Source organism: Amphiura filiformis, chromosome 3, assembly GCF_039555335.1.
Source record: "Amphiura filiformis chromosome 3, Afil_fr2py, whole genome shotgun sequence".
NCBI lineage: Eukaryota > Metazoa > Echinodermata > Ophiuroidea > Amphilepidida > Amphiuridae > Amphiura > Amphiura filiformis.
The window spans coordinates 43,047,426-43,067,967 of record NC_092630.1 but is presented as its reverse complement, the minus strand read 5'-3'; the positions used below and the strand labels follow the sequence as shown (position 1 = coordinate 43,067,967).

Here is a 20,542-nt window from a genome sequence, read left to right as displayed (position 1 = left end):
GACACCTACTCTTAATGAAAACTGTTTTATTTAACTTTGAATTCTAAGCATTCTTTAGCTCAATATATCACAATTTTGGTTTATTTGTTTGAATACTGCGAAATAATTTATGAAATTGACCTTTGAAATACCTGCAAGCTTCGTGACAACCCAGCTTTGATGTTTATTCTATGATTAATATACAATTCATACACAAGTTTTGAATCAATCGATTTATCATTTTGCCATAGCATCAACATTGAACTACTCGCGTGCACCGGCTGTCAGTCCGCAATGGCAAGCAATACAGCGACTACCGTGCTTCTGAATCTGGCAGTGGTTCTTCTCATTATGCTGGTAGTTTGTACAGGTAAGAAACTTTTAAATTGTTTTTTATTAAATCAGTAACAGTACTTCTTTAGCACATACACATAAAACCGTAACATTCGGAGGAAATATGGCCCAAATACATACACATGTTTTGTAATACTTCCGAGAGTTCATTTCAAGAACGCCTGTAATAAATATTTATATTGATACTAAGGCAGCTCTGTTAACGTTATATAAAGTCGATTTCTTGACCTTTCCCCATATGTTCCCCAATTTTCCGTTGCAATGTGACATATAAGGGTGACTTCATGTATCAAACAAGCATGTAAAAGACCGGTAGTGTGTGTGCAGACATACATCTAATGTAATATTAAAAAAATGTGGAAAGTTTTCATGTTACACTAGAACACCTGCATTGTAGCAGAAATTAAAAAATGTTAATGGATCACTTTCAGTTTGTGCATAGGCTTAGGAACCGGGGGGATGGGGGTTTGGGTCAGCCCCCTCAATAATTGGGGGGGGGGCTGGAATAGTGTACCCCCAGGGTGGCCCACCATTTTTTGTCTAATTTGCAGCACCCCCCCCCCCCCATGTTAAGAAATCTTCCTAAACCAATGTTATTACACAAATTTTAGATTTTTGCCTAAATCACCTGCTTATCATGAGAGCTCATGAGAGACCCCTTGTGGTAAGTTACCACCGGTACAATGGCTAATTTGTACACTCGCTAAATTTTACTGGGGTAATGAGAAAAATATGATACCAAATTCTTAGATCTTAGAAGAAAAATGTGGGATGAGGCTGTCGATCGGTTCAAGGACCTTTAAGTCATCACATTATCTAACACAGAATAGAATTTACGAGTGTAGAATTATGTTTATGTTATGCACAATCATGACAATTTGTCCAATATTACAACATACGGCTGAACGATAAGTGTTTGTGACTAAGGTATCAAAACCATAAATCATGGCGTTGTAATACAACCGGTTTAATATGTTTCATTTTAATAATTTAAGTCAATTAGATACAGTCGGGGACACAGTCACGTAGCAACTAATTTATGATAGACATTATTGCATATTGATGTATAAATGTCGTACACATTACCACTTGAGGTTGCCAAAACTGACTTTCTATACCACTTCAAGTTTGGGTGTATAACGATCACCGATAGGTAGTTAAGTCAACTCAATAACCTTAGGCGAAGAATGCGGTTAAAGTAGCTGAATTTTATACTTCGTATCTGCATTATAGTAAAACCTAAGGTCACCTAAAACTAAAGGATATAAATCAGTTTAACAAACTATTTTCGTAATGTTATCATTGTGCAATTCATACTGCAGTTACTGTTCATTTTCTTATACACAATACACAGTGCTCTCACCATTGACGTGTGACCTCTACAAACAGTGTATGTTAGAGGTATAGGGCATTATCTAGTTAACGTCACTGTGTGAAAAATAACCGGCCAATATTTTTTGTACTCTCTGAAATTCTAGAAAATATAGTTTTATAACATGGCCTAAATTTTTAGCTAATTCAGATGTTTGGAAATATTGGCACTTTGGTGTTTTAGTAAGGAAGGGCACGGCATGGCCTGCAAAATTCCCTGTGTAAATCGAATGCAACCTTTAGTGACTATCACTCACTTGTGGACTGCTCTCTTTCGAAGGGCATTAAAGCTAAACCACATGACGGATATTTTTTGTACTTTCTGTCAATCAAGAATAATGTACATAAATTACATGTAGGTTAAAGACTGAGTAGGTGGGGCATCCGCAAATGTTCATACCTCCCTGATATGTAAATGACAGATGAGAGCAAAAACATCTCCCATATCTGTTCATAACTTTGGTCAGTGGAGCGAGTTAGGAGATTTCAAGTGGGTGATTATTGATTGGCAAGTGCCATATTTGGGCATAAGTGCAGTCCACCATTCAATGTGGAGGATGGGGCATGGGCTAGACTTTATCGATTTATTTTGCTGGTGTAATTTCCTGTTAACCCGGTTTAAGTACTGCAAAGGTCGAATCATGTTTGCTGTGCAGCATAACTGCACTATGTTGTATTATATACCTCATCTAAAGATTACCGCCATCTGATTGGTTAAAAGCGCGGGCTCGTGGTGGTCTCAAAACCATGACTATGCCCCGATGCGTCGCCGAGTCAATATTTGTATACTATTCCCTGGGCAATAGTTCTTGTTTTTACTATTGCCGGGACAATAGTCATTTAAATATCTTCTTCTCGATTGAATAACATCGCTGTTTACAATGTGTCACTGCCATGTGCGTCATTAAGCCTGTTGAAGAGACTGATTTGGTTTTGGCGACGCCAACACCGATTCCACTGAGCTTGTGAAAACAAAACAAAAGAAAACAGAGAAATTGTGTCCAAAAACGACTGAATCAGTAGAGAAGTAAGCTTCAAACGTGTTGGTGAATCAAGCTGTATTTAAGTATTATGCAGTGCAGTGAAAACATGAGTGAAAGCTTAAACTCGCTAAAACTAGGCTTAGTCTTAAGCTTCAAAATAATCGACACGGACTTCGAATTTTAGACAAAATCACACTGAACTGCCCATGATCTTGATTGAATGATAATACCGCAAATATGAGGATTATTAAAAGTCTATCATTAAAGACGATCATTTGGAGAAAAAGGGTTGGTCAGAATAAACAAAATGCTTGCACCTAAATTCAACCATAGTTCTACATAATCAGATAATGAGGCCTTGCCTTACATGGTCTTCGGTCTGGGGCCTAGTCGTCACTCTCTGACAAAATGGGCCTGCCCTAGGCAAACAGCCTGGCCTAGCCTAGTATATTCTTTTAACCAATTAAATGACAAGAATCTATTTTATTCGGCATATAAAACAAACAAAATGGCAGCCATGTTGGTGGAAAGTGTCAGAGGTATTTAAATGAAGATGAGTAACGTGGTATTGCATAATGTCCATTACATCTATCTTTAATATTTTATGATTGGTCAACATTAGTTGCGTATAACATCTCATCATGCAGTTATTGTTAACTACATGTATGCACATAACACAGGGGCACTCATAATAGGCAATTGAACCCTACTGGTAGCGCTGTGTTGTAGCTGTTGGGGATGAACTAGTTAGTATCATATGATATCAAAAAGTATAAAAGCTATGATTTTAGTACTTGCTCTATGTTTCAATTACTTATTCTTTTCCAAATATCTGAATCTTCAACCCGGTACAAGCTTTAATAACGGGGGAACATACATTTTTATTAAAAGGAAATCCTACCATCTATCCAAACTCGCCGTGTTATTCCAATTATCGATTGGATAAGTCGTCCGTAGCGGACAATTCGGTCGCTCATTGGATCAATAATTATCAGGTGGTCAAAAATTTGCATTGGACAATAGATTACTATATAATGACTTAGTACTGCATATATCGGTTTAATCTTCAATAAGCGGGTTTGCGGCTGGAAAGGTCACGGTGAATTCGCCGTGGACGTAAGTGCACTATGTAAACCAAAAATATAATGTATAAAAATGGGTAAGATTATGATTAGGAAGCCCTGTGTATATTCACAAAACATTGCAAATTGTTCTGTCCTGAGAATTACATTGAAGGAAATGAAAAGTAAAATGGCCGAGCAATCAACGGGTACGTTGAAGCTCAAAAGGCATGGTTATAAGTTCCATGTAAAGCTCGTATACCCACATTGTATACGGTAAATAACGGTTTCCAATCAAGTGGTATACTATGGAGCCTAAGGGAGAGAGCAAATTTATCGCGAAAATACCCGTAGCGTATTTCCAAATAAATTGGGTAAAGCTATTGCACCTTGGAAAATATTCCGAAGTCTAAACACAAAAGACTAAATTATTTATAATTTGAATTTCATTGTAGATCATATATCTAGAGTTTCAACACATTCTCTTCAAACATTGTTCAATTAAATTACAATTTTTGCAGTTATTCGTAAAATTAGAAATCTATTTTAACCGAGCATAATTAATGATCAGAACAAACATGCCTCATTAAACATGCCTAAATATTACTTTAGGGATATGTCTTGATACCAGAGTAATATTGATGTGATAGCATAGTTAAAACTTTTGACTCAATGGGCTATTCCATTTAAAATCCACACTCCCCCTGTGGAAGATTTTGGAAATATCTTCCACAAGGGGAGTAAGTTTTTCAAATGTAATTGGTGAGAATTTATCATTTTGTAACTCATACTCCCCCTGTATTATGGCTTTACCTATATCTTCCACAACTGGAGTGAGTATTTCAAATGGAAGTTACCAAATTGTCGATTTGATTCAAAACTTATACTCCCTCTGTTCATTGTTATCTGAATCTTCTTTAATTAACAGATACATCACAGCAGGATGTCAATCCTACCAATACGTTATCGGGAAACTACTTTATATTTTGTTTCCCAACCAATAGAAGACCAATGGAGAGACACAGAACCATGAGCATTCAACTTCATTCTGTCAGCTACACTAATGTTACTAATGTGTATCTTACGGCTCCTGGAATATCGTGGTCGTCACAAGTTATACTGAATAGGAATCGGATGGCAACAACTGTAACAGCCCCTGCTGAGGCTGAAGCAAACATTGCAGAAACATTACAGACTGGAACAATTATTATTACATCTGACAGTCACATTTATGTCACTGCTGTATCTTATGCCGAAAGTAGTCTCGCTACCTTTCCAGTTCCTCCGTTTGATTCTGCTTCAGGGTACGAGTTTTTCATAGCCAATTATCAACCAGCTCCAAAATATCCTTCAGAGATTGTGTTGACTTCTAGTGATGCCCCTGCTAATGTTGTCATGACGAAGCATCAAGGAATGTCTTTCAATGATCTCGTATTCCCAGGAGATTTTCAGTACTCTGAAAATGGAGATGGCACCATACGATTTGTTCTCCCTTCAAAACAGTCTTTACAATTGCTGTGTTCATTTGATTGTACTGGATTGAAGATCACAACAGATAAGCCAATAACTGTTTTATCAGGAGGAGAATGTACCTTTGTTACAGTCTACGATTTAGACTGCGATCACATTGCAGCATATATGCCTTCTGTTGATCGACTTGGTCAACATTTTACCTTGGGGCCATTTGCTGCTCGAGACGCGGGATACGTAGCCCGTATAGTCGCAGCTCAGGATGATACAAATGTTACATTAAGTTCATTTGGAACCTTCCCAATGAATACAGGACAATATCTTGACAAAGATATCACAACCGAACATCGTGTCATCACAATAACCGCAACAAGACCGATTTTGGTTGTTCAATTTGCAAAAGGACAAACGAGTGACAGTCAAATTGGACATTTTGGTGATCCCTTCATGATGATTGTGCCACCGCAAGAACAATACATAAACTCTATAACTTTTGCCCATTTTGGTCTGCAGCAATATGAACTATCCAGTTATCTGAGCTTGGTCTTGCCGTGCAAACTTTTAGGAGGCATGCTTTTTAATGGCGAGGTGATTGAAGGTGCAGGTTGGGAGGCATTCCAAGAAGGGAATCAATGCGTGGTTAGAAAAGAACTCAGCACGTCTGGTATTAACCATATAACACACTTGTCGAGTGAAGCCAAATTTGGAGCATTTTTTTATGGTTTTGGAAATGAGTTGTCGTTTGGACATGCACTTGATCATAATTCCATCCACATAACTGAGCCAGTTATACCGGTAACATACTGCCCAGAGGATGAGACGGAAGACGATGAACTTGGAATTCTGTCGTGGCCGCGTACTACAGCTGGAACAATGGCACAATCCAATCAAAGATGTCCCTTAGATAGTGAAAAGGGTAAGTTTTATTTTTATCGTATGTAATAATACGGCTGGTTATTGCAGTTACACTGACCTAATGTGAACACTACCGTTATTACATATGGTTCATGTTGCTGTGCTTTTTAAAAACGAGCTGTAGTATTAACCCTAGAACTAGGGCAGATGTACCAACCTCCCTAAGATTTTTTTCCGTCATAATAAATGCTTGTTTACCATGTTTACGCCCAAACGACCTAAGCTAAACGCAGATCCACATTTGTGCTCATTCTAGTGATAATTTTTTACCCTAGCACCTTACCTGGGGGTAGGACCAGCCATGAAAGATAGCCACATGGGAGGGGGGTTGGTGAGGCCCACCATTGGGTACAGTTCATTTTAAACACCCTGTATGACGTTATAATTGAAAATTAGGGGAGTTGATTCGTATTCCGTGTTACAAAATATGGGTCAATATAGTTCTAGGGTTAATTATATCGATGTTATTATTTTTATTGTCATTGCTGCTGTACTTAAACTATTATTATCACTACTTACATCACTATTCCCTGCTGCTATAATTAGCTATATATATATAGTACATGAGGAGTATTTGATTATTTTATTACAGGGGGAGACGGGAAAGCAAAAAGGTTGTGTGCATTTGACGAGGAACAATTTGTTGCTATGTGGATGCCACATGAAACTCAATCTTGCGGGGAGATAACAGAAGTAGAGCTTGACGATTTACCACAGGTATACCGTATTATTAAAGCCATGTACGATCTTATAATATGAATTGGTTTATTTTTTTCAAACCAGATATTTTTGCATATTTGTAATGTTTACACATGTCCCAACTTGCACCTAAATGGAATCTGCCAAATTTGTTGTCTTTGTAGGTCAACAGAGCAAAGTTCGACATAAAGTCATAATTATGACTTTGTGTCTCCTATAGAACTACATGTTAAATGGTCAAAATAACCAGTGGTGTTTCTTTCACTTTACCTTCAAGTTGTTATTTCAGCTTAAAATGGGCAGCAACCCTTCCCGGCAGTTATTACTAATATTATTTCAACATTTTGAATAAAGAATAACAAAATTAAAATTTGACGGAAATAGTACATTAAGGCTTTAATATAATACTATAAAATATATCAGGATTTAGCAGAAAATGTGATGGTGTTCAAGATAATATATCTCCCTTAAATCCAGGGAATTTGCAATTGTTTATTATGACGACAGCTGTTAGCTTTCTCAACACATAATGAGACTTTTATAATTAGCAAACCACCACTGTAAGTTTGTAAAATACCGTGGCAACGCTACGGAAACTTTTGGGCCTCATAACTGCTAAATTGTTGGTCTAAAGTATATAAAAGTATATATAGTTAGAATGGGAAAGACTTGATGAATTCACCAAAAATAAATGGGCGAAAATCAGACTTTTTGGTAAAAAGTTGGTCAAAATATTTAAAAAAAAGGGTCTTAAATATTTTTATCTAGTTTTTAAAGATTAATATTTTTTGTTACGTGGTTACGCCCAAATTTGACCTCACAGATGAATTCATTTTCAATATGTATACTTTATCATACTTTAGACCAATAATTTAGCAGTTATGAGGCGCAAACATTTCCATAATTCCAGGGTTAAGACCACCCTTAAAAACTATGAATAGAAAGTTGACAAGCCATTTATTTCGAACGTAACGTTGGAATCCAGACTGGTAAAATGGAGCACCGAGAAATTTCCAATTACTTTGGCGCCTTGGACCGCTCAAGGGAAAATATTAGATTTAATAATTTCTTTCCTCCATACAGATTCCAGTGGTGGAAGATAATGTGGAAGAGGTTGCTAATGCCCTAGAAGACTTAACTGATGATATTAAAACAATAACCCCAGAAGATATGGAAAATGTGGCAGACACTTTGAGTAACATCGTCGCTGTTGAAACTTCATCCGAGGAGGTTGGTAATTGATTCAGCATCATATTCATTAAACATATAAAACTGCACACATATCTATCATTATGAATCAAAATGAAATTAATCTTGTGTGTCCAACATGTCCAAAGTTTACCATTACATATTTGTAAGTCAAATGTTTAGTTTCGATGTTTCCAATATTAAAGCGTTAATTACTTTATGATACGAAATGAAAGTATGATATCATGATGTGAAACAAGTAGTTCAACACTTTATTTTAATTAACTATATTTGAACAAGCTCGTTCAATATAGGGCTTAAGGGATCTAAAATGAGCGTTTATTGCGTTTCGACAGTATTTTTTGTGGGACATGAGAGCACATCAGACCTATCGAATTGCATTCTGAATACGAAGCATGTCTTTCTGATATCAAATAATTTTCATTTTTTGAAAATCACAATATAATACAAATTTTATGACAAATTATAAAAATTTGATATTTTTCAAATGTTTGATATATAACAGTCCTCGAAGTAAATTATATAAATCTAATGACATATTCTTAAAGTGTGTGTAGCAGGGAGGAATAGCCGACGGTCAATTGAAAATTTTGACCTTTCATATTGAAGATATGGATTTTTTTCCCAAAAAGACCTAATTTTGTTTGGTGTTTTGGGAAAAAAAATCTATATCTTCAATACGAAAGGTCAAAATTTTCAATTGATCGTCGGCTTTTCATCCCACCTACATACACTTTAAGTATAAATCATCAGATTTATAAAGTTTACTTCAAGTACTGTTAAATATCAAAAATATCAATTTTAATGATTTGCCATAAAATGTGTATTAAATTGCGAATTTCAAAAATCAAAATTACTTGATATCAGAATGACATTCTTCGTATTCAGAATGCAATTCGATATGTCTGATGTGCTCTAATGTCCCAAAATAAATACTGTCCAAACGTTCATACCCCAGCCCTTAACCTGGCCTGATTTAAATTTCACTTTTATTTTAAATGTTTCTTCTTTTATTACTTTCGTGTGTGTTTGTACATTAGAAGAGTGTTACCATGGTTACGTGATGGTTAGTTGGTGGGGTGTGTGGGGTGGATGTGCATGTTTGATTGTATCTGGATATTATTGTATGCTGCGCACAAAATTTATCCACACACTTAAGACATAAGCAGTTTCTTTACAGACAGTAAAACTAAATTATCAATGTGTTTGATTATGATAGACGGAGAATTTTATTATGACACGATGCGCCTTTATTCTCCAAAACCTATAGCAATATGAATGAAAAAGGCGAGCTTTGAAAATGTGACAAAATTTATATTGACTTTTTCCTCGAAACATGCAGATTATGAACACAGGACTTCGCGTTAGACTGTCACGCTGTAATGAGCCCGTTACAAATCACCCTGAAGGGGGAAATATCCACATTTTTCACTTTTGATTGAAACACTACCTTTTGTCATTCAAATCAGGCGGCGGATGACATGATCGAGCCGGCAACTTGTGAAACCGCCCGGCCGTATGGCATTTTCCAATATAGTCGGTTAGTTTTGTGGGGTTCATTATCGAACCCCAACGGTTTTAGCTTGTATTTATATTATTTATCAACATAGGCCTATTTGTTTGTGATATTTCAAGCGTTTTAAAATTTCAAAAAATCCCATTACATGGTTGACGATGAAAATTTACTGAATTTAGAGAATGCAATGCGGCCACCACCTGATTCAAATACATATTGCTTAGGGGAATAAAGTTGTATCGTGCCGAATGGGATATCAAAATACGCAAATACTCCATCTATCGACTTTAGCATTTTAGTCTTTTTAACAAATTGCTTTTGTGTAAAGTGTAATACTCTTTGTAGGCAGTATATTATCCTTTGGGTGGGTGTGTGCATGATGTCTGGGATGTATCGTTGTATTTTGTGTCACTGCGTATGTCATAATAACATTTATGTATTCATGATAAACGTAATTTGCCTCTATTTAATGATCCACAGTCTATGTTTGCGCAGACCTGTAAAATAATCTAATAATGTCTAACAAAATAGAGATAAATATTTTTAATGATATAATATAAAACAACCTTTAGACTTGCTCCTAATATAAATTAGAAAGACTTAAAATTAGTCCGTGCAAAACAGATTCAAGTTTTATTATCCAATAATTTATTTATTTTCGTTTTTAGACCAATATAATAATTAATCTTAATTATTATTATCTGTATCTGAGCCACATCGCTACCTTTAAATCCTCTTGTTGATACTTTTGTATCATTAAAGGCCCATTCAGTAATCTCAGCGTAAGTGTAAAAAATTTGAATTTTTTTAATAAATTGCCTAAAAGTGAAGGATAAGTCATTCAAATTGTCATTAGATATTTTTGAAGTGAAAGATTTGTCAAGAAACAGAGAAAACAGCAGTGTTGACAAAGATGAAGCCCAATTCAAATACATGTAGCTAATTTCTCTACTTATGTAGAGAAATTACAGATCGTGCAAAATGACTTCTGTTGTCTTTAATACACGGTTTTCAGCTTAACCACTAACAGGCTATGTTAGCACATCACATCTATGACACTAACAAATGTGCCAAAACCTTATGATTTTTACGGTCCTCCCGATGAGCAAATCACTGAATGGGCCTTTAAGCCTGCTAAATAACCCAATTAATCAGGAAATATATCTATTACATATTAACATTATCTTATGATAAACCCACTTGCAGGTAACAACCTTGGTGGTCGAGACTGTTAACAATCTCATTTTAGGAGAAATCATCTCTGACGATTCTTCAAATTCAAGCTCCAGCATCATACTTTCATTAGAGCATCAAATAGAAGTCTCCCTACGTCATTTCAATAGTGTGAGGATAATTGAACCAGCACTTGCCGTCAATGCTCTTACAATTAACACAACCGAAGATGGTACAAGTAATATTATTGGCGGGCTGACATTTTTTGTCAAGCAAGACAAAGATGAAAATGGTCTGACAGACAAAAATGTAAAAACTGTCACTGATGTGTCACAGGTTCCTGAAAATATAGAGACATCCATCGTAATGCCTGAAAACCTGTTTGCCGGAATGAAAGGTAAATAAATAATTCCATGATGAATTGGATTTTCAGATATGTGAGCCTTATTGTTTATAAACACAACCCAAAGAACGTGACCGATTGACCGGATAATTGCAGACTTATAAGTCACAAAGTCGAGGGGGATTGCTGATATTTTAAAAGATAAAAGGAATAGCATTTTGACATCCAGCTTGAATGCAATGTTTTTCACATATTTCACATTGTACTATCACTATCATATTTTTTTTCAAATTTGATCTGCAGGAAGGAACCATGATTGCAATAACAAGACTAACCATTTACCTGATTTGATTTAACTGTATGTTCCCTTATTTACACGTTTAAAAGTATCTCTCATTGTATTTTGTTACTTATCTTCTTATTTAATCCAGGAACACAGCAAGTAAGCTTCAAAGTATACCAAGAAAGTTCTCTTTTCATTTCTCCGTCAAAAGACCAGAATCTGATAGTAGCTGGATCGGTTGTGTCAGGGGATATTCTCGGAAGTAGCAAATTAAAATTTGAAGAGCCAATTACAATCAAATTTTTGCCGTATCAGGTTGGTAATATACCTGCTTGTGTCAATATCCTAGAAATGGTTGATCAAATTAGAACTTACTTTGCTTCGCACCTTAAATAAAGCTACTATATTATCAAATTAAGCGGAGTATTAGGCATGCACTTAAATTGGTACCATTCTGTGGACAGACCTAACGTCATCCAAACCTGTTTCAAGAAAATTGTAACTTCTCACACCCAACATCAGGAAATGAGTAGTTTTGATGCTTGAAAGTAGATCAAACATATTAAAAGTGACAACAGGAAAATCAATGTGTCCAGTACGAGAAGGAAAGGAACATGAGATTTTAATTAAATATATCCGAACTGTAAAATAAAAATAAAACCTTGTAATGTGATGTCTTCTCCGCGTAAATAGTAAAAGAGGTAATGGTACTTGGCAAACATTAACAAATTATGGTTATTGTATCGAAAGTCAACTAATAATTGATTTTGGTCTTCATGATAAATCCATTGTATTTTTTCCCAGATACCTGACATTGCAAGCTTTGTTTCAAACACATCACTGTGTGTATTTTGGGATTTTGATCTTCAAAATGGTGTTGGTGATTGGTCTACTGAAGGATGTACATTTGTTGGGATAGAAAATGACAGAGTAGTGTGTCAGTGTAATCATCTTACCAACTTTGCAGTTCTTATGGTAATTAATGTTTTACATTTAGTTTTAGTGCTACTATCCTCTTCCATGACGTGTATGGCAAGCTAAGCGGCTCATTACGTGGAGATGGCTACGCGCAGCTTATTTAAAGCTACGTGCAGCTGTTTGACCAATCAAAATAGTCAATTTAATCACGTGGTTAGGTCGTTAGCTGCGCGTGGTATAGTGCTAGGTATCCTCTTTCACAATTATTATATCGTGTAATTAATTTACGGAATTAGCATAGATAACGAGCGGGTAAGGAGGCCAAATCACAGCACGTGTCAAGAGAACATGTTGCTAATGCCTGGCTAAAATGACACAAAGCCTATTTATTTAGTGTTTCCAAGTTTACACCGTGTTTAATAGCAATACTCGGGCTGTATTAGCCGTGCAGGGGATATGAAGGTCAAACAACAACTACTTCTGATGTAAAGCAGGGAAAGCGATATCATTATCACATGCCACTGTGTAAATATGGAGAGAGTAATGGGTCATCATTTTCTTCGGAACGGGGGGGCTAAATTTACAAAAAGTCGGCGTCAATAAAATTGCGGCCCTCACTATTTCGGCATCAAAAATTTTATGACCCCCGGCTCCCACCACCGATACACCTTACCCCTAACAGGCTAAAATTGTATTGAAATCAGTCTTTTGAATACAATAAACACACTATCTGTAGTCATCTTGTGACTCCCTACATTTTGTCATTATCAATTTATGGCCACCTCCCCCTTATTTTTCTTTCCAAAAAAGTATGACCCCCTATATATTTGGGACCCCCTTCCGAAGAAAATGATAGCCCCCTAAATATAGAACAATCATCATTCTGTTCAGATATTACTTTAATAGCACCTATACCTTTTTTTTGCTGATATACTACAGATATTTTCATTTACAAAAATTAACAACGTAATATTTGTGAGAGAGGATGTTTACATCAGCTCCACGTGTTTAAACCCGCGAATCTGATTGGTTAATAAGCTGCTCGTAACGAGAAAGAAGCTACGCGTAGCAGTTCCACGCTTTTGGACCCCTTGGCTTGCCATAGACGTGCACTTTCGTGATAACCGATACACGCACTAAGGCGATATTTATGTCATAATGTTGGACGATTACAATAATTGCGCCGTGACAGAGGCTTAAACAACGTACTAACAGAAATTACCAATTTTATCATGTTCAAGAGTTTTTCCGTCGTAAGATTGAATAAGCGGAAACATGAAAAGTGATCTTAACATAGTTTAAAAAATAAAACAGGAAAAACCTTACGAACATTACAACGGCGAAACTGTTGACACCTTATGAAAAATCTTTTGCTTTAAGGGTGACCAATTCTCTTCGAGCTTTGCTCCTTTTGGTTTACCCCGGGGGTTTACCCGCCATGTAACTATTTTACTCTCTTTCATTGTATTTATACAAAAACATGGTGAAATAAATGAAACTAAAACTGAAATGTGCTGCGAATCTTGTTTATAATCTTGGAACCAGAGTAGTCTTCTGCTAATTTCTCCTGAACGTTTTTGTTGGGAGTTTTTAAGTATCAGAATACCAGCAATAGACGAGTTCAACCAAAATAAGCCACTGTTGAATTTGAGTTGGTATTTTGGCGTAGACCTACTATGTGATCATACTTTGTTTAAATATGTATCATTTCTTTTTTTCTTTTTTTTCCGTAAAGGACATCACTGGGCATGGACGAATAGACGCTGCACTGAATGTAATAACATATGTCGGATGTGCAATATCGATAATAGCCCTAGTTTTAACACTGTGCATATTCATTGGATTTAGGTAAGTGAAATTCAATTTATTTGTCATTATAGAGGCCTTGCATGTGACGTATCATCCCGTAAATATGGCGGACTACTCAAATGCATTCAACAAAAGCATGATTGCAATCTACCGTGACAGTTCGTCTCACACACATAACCCTGCACTACGATCAAATAGGTTGATGACAACATTTGATTGAATGGACTGCACTCCGCCATAACTACGGTGAAGGACACCGGCTCAAATCCTTTGTTTGGAGCCAATCGATAATTTCATGCAGGGCCTCTATACGCCGTAGAAGTGACGTCATAATCGGATTAATTACCATAGCAATAGATGAATACAATTTTTGAATATACCGCGCTGCACTGCAGCAGGTTGCACTCATCACCTGTCTTCAATCATATAATAGAATGAATACAAAGAGACTATAATCTTACAGGTACAAGTGATTAGCATTTCTTTGACATCTATGGTTCAATGCATCGGTACCGCCTGAACGTTGTAGTGCGGGCGATATAACCAAAATTGTATTCATCTATTGCTATGGTAGTTGATCCGATTAACTACGTCACTTCTACGGCGTATACAGTATGCTTCGACTATATTTATAAATCTACAATTGAAATGGCTGCCATTTTGAGTCTATAGGCTACTTGTATTTCAAATATTTAAAAATGACAATTCGCCGGATCCGTGCAAAAACGTTTTTGGGAGAAATGTAATTATTTATGGACTTGAAAATATAGGTAAATGCACAACTATTTAAGCTATTTTACAAATCTTAGAAGCGATTAATTAAATTTTAATTACATAATTCAAAAGTAAACATAAATAAATAAGTAAAATTGTTTCTCCTGTAAAATGAAATGCAAATACCACGCTCTTGAACTCACACGATGAATTGAATCACTAGTTCGAATCATCAGTCCTGTACAATGATTTTATATAGTCGATAATATATTATCGAGTAGAGCTCATGATGCAGCCATTAGCAGACCACCCATTGTCAGATGGCTGGATGATTTTCAGCTGCACACACAAATGAATAGGAGAATTTTGAAAATGAATCATGACTTTTTGATAAACCGCTTACGGCAAAAATTCTGAGCACTGGGTGATTCTAAATTTCACATACAATGCACAAAACAATATTTGTAAAATCTTTGTCGAGAGATTTAGAAAGTTATCCAGAGAATTTTCTGTAATATTGTTTTAAATTAGCACAAAATACAATTTTCTAAGCAGAAAAATGGCCACAGTTGCTATCTTGCCATTGAAAACTACAGGAAGACCACCCGCAGAGCTTCAAGCCACATGCCAGACAACCTGGCGCCAACTGCAAATGGCTGCGCCCATGTGATGTAAGTCGATAATATATTATCGACTTTATAAAATCATTGTACAGGACTGATCATGTTTGACTCTCTGGAATCCATCTTGGAGGACATTGTGTTGATGACGTAGCATTGCACATGGTTTATTTAGAATTACAAACAAGTATTTATTTCTCTTACCCGATGGTCTTGCAAGTCATATAAAAGTTTCTGAATGATTGTCATATAGCCTAAGTAAAATAACTAATGCTATCTATTACTATAAGCTTTTAAGCTTATAGTAATAGATAGTTACATTAGTTAAAATATTTTATCTGAATACACCAACGGTAATGCATATTTCATATTTCCTTCACTTCTTAGAAAGCTGCGATCCACGCGACAACGAGTTGTCCTCATTCATTTTTGCATCTCACTTCTCTCATTGTACGTCGTCTTCGTTGCTGGGATAGACACGGCAGTGAATTCTAAAGTGGGCTGTGTTGTGGTTGCTGCTCTTATTCATTACTTTACGTTAACTACCATGATGTGGATGGCTGTGGAAGCTCGAAATCTCTATTCAAAATTGGTGACTGTTTTTGGAGCAGAAAGAGATTGGTTTATGAAGGTGGCAACTTTGATTGCTTGGGGTAAGATTTACGAATAGATTGTTTGCAATCTGAATGTTAATGGAGACTTTTTGAAGTCCTTGTTTGCAATCTGAATGATAATGGAGACTTTTTGAAGTCCTTTCAACCCTTTTTAGCGATGTTGCTGTTTTTTGTGCTTTCTGTTTTTGTAAGCCGCAAATATCATCCTTTTAATTACAGGTTGTCCCCTCATTGTGGTGGGTGTAGCGGTTGGAATAGCACATGATCAATACACTAGTGATGACCAGTAAGTATGTAGTATGATTATGAGTCAAACCAATCAATGCTTTCATTACAGTGACACTCATCAGATATCTAATGTTGCATCCAACATATAAGTTTATTTTAAAGAACGGAGATACAACTTGTAAAAAAAAACACTTTGTACAATCAATTCATAGTCATGGATGTTAAAGGAAATATATTTTGCAGTCTACTGGATCATGTCTGATACGTAAATATAACGTCACTTATTTACTGCACACCATTATACTACAATGCTACATAGGAATGTAGGACCTTGCTACGATCAGTGAAGTTTATCATGTCCGTGAGCTTTTATGATTATATTAGGGAGTGTTCATTAATACTTTGGTAGGGAGGGCTGGTCTACCTCAAATTTTTCGCTCGAAAACTTTTTGACCCCCCTCGATGGACTGCTAAACTTTTTGACCCCCTCTTTGACAGACAAAACTTTTTGACCCCCCCACCCATTATCGTATAACAAACATACTTAATAGTGTTGTTTCCAGTGGTGTTGTATCTGGGTCACATGTCATTGAGGGAGGCAAATGTTTGAAACATTCCCGGTGGAACAGTTGCGCATGAAATACAAGCACAAGGAAATTTTCATTTTATACTTAATTTAGATGTGTCCCAAATCAGGGTGTTTATCTGATTTTACAGGAATAAATGAAATAGAGGATTTATTTGGGGGTTCATGGGCACATCAGCATTGGATCCGTGGCTTATGACAGTACAAATGTGCGCAAACCGTGCAAAAAATTTGGCCATATTGAAGCCGCTTGAATGGTCAAATATTGTTAAAATTGGAACTAATTTATGCAAAAAGCTACAATGGTCAAATATGAGATTAATTTGATCACGCAAATGTACACAGGTATCAGTTTTGGTCCCAAAGACCGTGGTACCTGGGCCTGTGCCCACTCTGCCCTATGGCAAATCTACCCATGGGCCTATGTGTACAAAATAATTTTGCAATGAGAAATAGTAAACTGAAGTGTGCAGTTTACGTGCAAAGAAATCCAATTTATTTGCAACATTTTCTTGATTTAGTTGTATTTTGATCAGATTGGTACATAATCATAATTGTAGCCTACTTTGAAGAGATAAAATTCTATGATAAAAAGTGCCAGTATTTCTTAGACCAACCCAGATGTTGCATGTTGCTGATCATCTTTAATGTTATATTAATGAATAGATATGTGTACACTAAGTGTCATCATTTTTTCAAACAAAAGCACTGAAAACCCAAACTTGGCCATGTTAAAAGTGATATAGAGGGTCTCAATGCGCGAGCTTTTTTAAATGCTAAGTTGTAATTTACCTTTTAATTTCATTTGTATTTCAGCTGCTTTATTTCACCGGGTCCTCTATTTTACTACGCTCAAATCCTGCCTATTGGTCTCGTCTTATTACACAATTCTGTCACATTTATTGTGATCATGTACAGTATCCATACAACACGAATGAACACCGCTAAATTTAAGGACACAAATCGGAAAGAAGAAATATACGCGAGACTGCAAAATGCTATCACCATATCAGTCTTACTCGGCTTGACCTGGGTTTTTGGATTTCTTGCCATGATTCCGGGGGCTACTGAAACTTTTCAAGTGCTATTTTGCATTTTCAACTCTCTTCAGGGACTCATGATCTTCATCTTATTCTGCTGTAGGGCAGAAGACGTACGGAAGGTATTGACACCTTACTACTGTGGCTGGATTAAAGTACCATCACGTGAAACAAGTTATGATGTGGGCAAAAGAGAAACCGCGTCCAGTGCCGCTGGAACCAGTACAGCGTGAAGCCATTAAAATGTACAGGCTGTAGCAGTAAAATTACAATCTGTTTTGTTTTGTTTTGTTTTTGAACGAAAAAAAGAAAGATTGATATGAAAAAGAAGTATGTAATTCAATATTGTCACAACAGATATTTGATTATTAATAGCTGTGTAGTAAAGTAAAAAGCGACAACATGTAAAGTGTGCTGAGGCTTGTGGGCCAACGTCCAGGCGTTGTGTCTGTGCGTAGCGCGCTCATGGAGGTCAATGAGCGCGCTATATATCACTGCGCTTTTTTAAAATAGAATTAAAGCTAGCTCAATCGATAAGGCGTTCGACTATCATGCGAGAGGTTGCGGGTTCGAACCCTGGATGTTGTTTAGACGCTCTCGTGGAAATTGAGTTATCTTGAAATTCCCCTGGACTTACTGCTAGTTTTCTCATTTTAACTGGCTGCGAAGGTCAATATTGTGGAATGTCTAGGGTGTGCTTTTTTAAGCAGAAGTAACTGATTTGTTGTTGTTAAATGGGTTTATGGAATGATGGGGAGCCGTAGTGGTAAGCGACAATGTGTAAAGTGTGATGAGGCTTGTGGAACAATGCAGCTTGTGTCGATAACGTTCCCAAATGCGAAAAATACCAAAGATAACAGGATTCATCTTGATATCCTAGAATACAACAGGAAACCGTCAAATTAAAATACCATCACGTAAAACTATTTCTTGAATGAAATGTATACAACATGCAGTGACGTGTTAGTTGATATAAAAAAGGAGTAAATGTATGTTAGTGTGACACTGATAGTGTTATGAATATAAGCTAATACCTGAGTCGTCCATTAAACACTAAAATACTTTTTAAAACCATGTTTTGAAGAAAAGTTTATTCTTCCCTTTAAAAAGTGAATAACTTTTGTATGTTACACTATCGCGTGACCATGCTTAATGACCATGATGACGAATGAGATGCTAAATGGGCTGTTTTTCTAATTCTGTGTGCAATATGCATCTGGTGCTTTTGCTATTATATTATATATCCCTAATCTTGTAAATGTTTTGCTGAATCATTTAACCGTAGTCAATATTTCTATAAGGGTTATGTCAGAGTTGTATTGGAAAAAATTATAATAACAACTCGTAAGTTTCTGCCGTGAGATGTACTTATTAAAGTTATAATTCGATACTTACATTTAACTTTTGAATGTATCTGGATTTATGTAGAATGTTCAGTAAACTATATAACATGTACACGTCAATTTTGTCCCATTTGAACAACGCCCGTATTATCTCGTGTTAGATCGTATAATATATGTAGTTATTTGGTCGTACGTGTATTACAACCACCGAATTGTAAATTATACTAATTTTGATGTAATTTGTGGTATAAATTATGATATAAGATAACCTATTGTTACGTGTTTATAATGTGTTACTTTTTAATAACTTGCATCATGTCAGTAAATCGTGTATTTACTTCTGCAATATTGCTGTATAATGTACTACCCCCAACGCTAATGTTTCTTGATTTATGTAGAATGTTACATGCAATGTTGTAACATTTGCCCTTGAACAAGACTCGCATTCAATATATATATGATATAAGACTTTTGTCAGATGTATGTGTCATGAGATCAAAAATTTAGTGATCATATTAACAACTCCGTACTTCGATACTTGGTATAAAAACATTTCTAGATTTGTGTAGAATGTTATGTAAAATGTTGCATAACATGTACAGGGTGTATCAATAAAATTTGTACAATTTTGAAAATAGAATGACACAAGTATGCCGCCTATTTTTTGGTTTGATATTAATATGTCTATCAAGATCATTTCTTTAGCCACCAGATAAGCTTTGTTTCAATAAAATCGTATAGGTATACAAGTGAAGATATGGCCAATTATGTAACCTAGTCTTAAAACCGCTTGGACCACTTTTGTCTAAATGTTACAGAAGTGACTGAATAGAGTTAAACCATGGACCAGTTGGGCGGTGCTCTTATGATAGGTCGATTTAAACAATGGGGTATTCTAAGTGGTAGAAATGATTACATAATAGAATATCTCCTTGAGTTTTTGAAAGTCACAACTAAGCATTGACATAACAACTTCATTTACTAGAAATCGTGGCTGCAGCTCAACACCTTCAACCCCAATTCACGTTGGAAGAGCGTATTTTTATGGTTGTGACATTCGGTAGCACATGGAGTCAAGCAGAAACCATCAGATTGTTTATAGCTCATTTTCCAAACTCACGTCTTCCTTCAAGGCATACAATTACATATAACTATGAGAAGTATATAAAATGTGTTGACAGAAATGCTGGCAATAGTGGTCGCCCCAGAACATTTTTATTGTTTTGTACTTATGGGTGCAAAAACTGTTCTCAATTTTACCAATGATATCTCAGGGATATGAGAAATTACTTTATTTATAAGATAATTCGAAAG

General features: G+C 35.9%; 1 protein-coding gene across 1 annotated transcript; it reads left to right on the top strand.

Annotated features, from left to right (window-relative positions):
- The first annotated feature begins 246 nt into the window (after window positions 1-246).
- Window positions 247-18,151, top strand: LOC140148562 (adhesion G-protein coupled receptor G7-like). Its single transcript, XM_072170558.1, has 11 exons — window positions 247-349; window positions 4,677-6,134; window positions 6,726-6,850; window positions 7,916-8,062; window positions 10,764-11,127; window positions 11,505-11,671; window positions 12,161-12,331; window positions 14,010-14,122; window positions 15,805-16,070; window positions 16,251-16,317; window positions 17,662-18,151. The coding sequence occupies exons 1-11, from the start codon at window positions 274-276 to the stop codon at window positions 18,116-18,118; spliced, it is 3,411 nt and encodes a 1,136-aa protein (XP_072026659.1). The 5' UTR covers window positions 247-273; the 3' UTR covers window positions 18,119-18,151.
- Window positions 18,152-20,542: the final 2,391 nt, after the last annotated feature.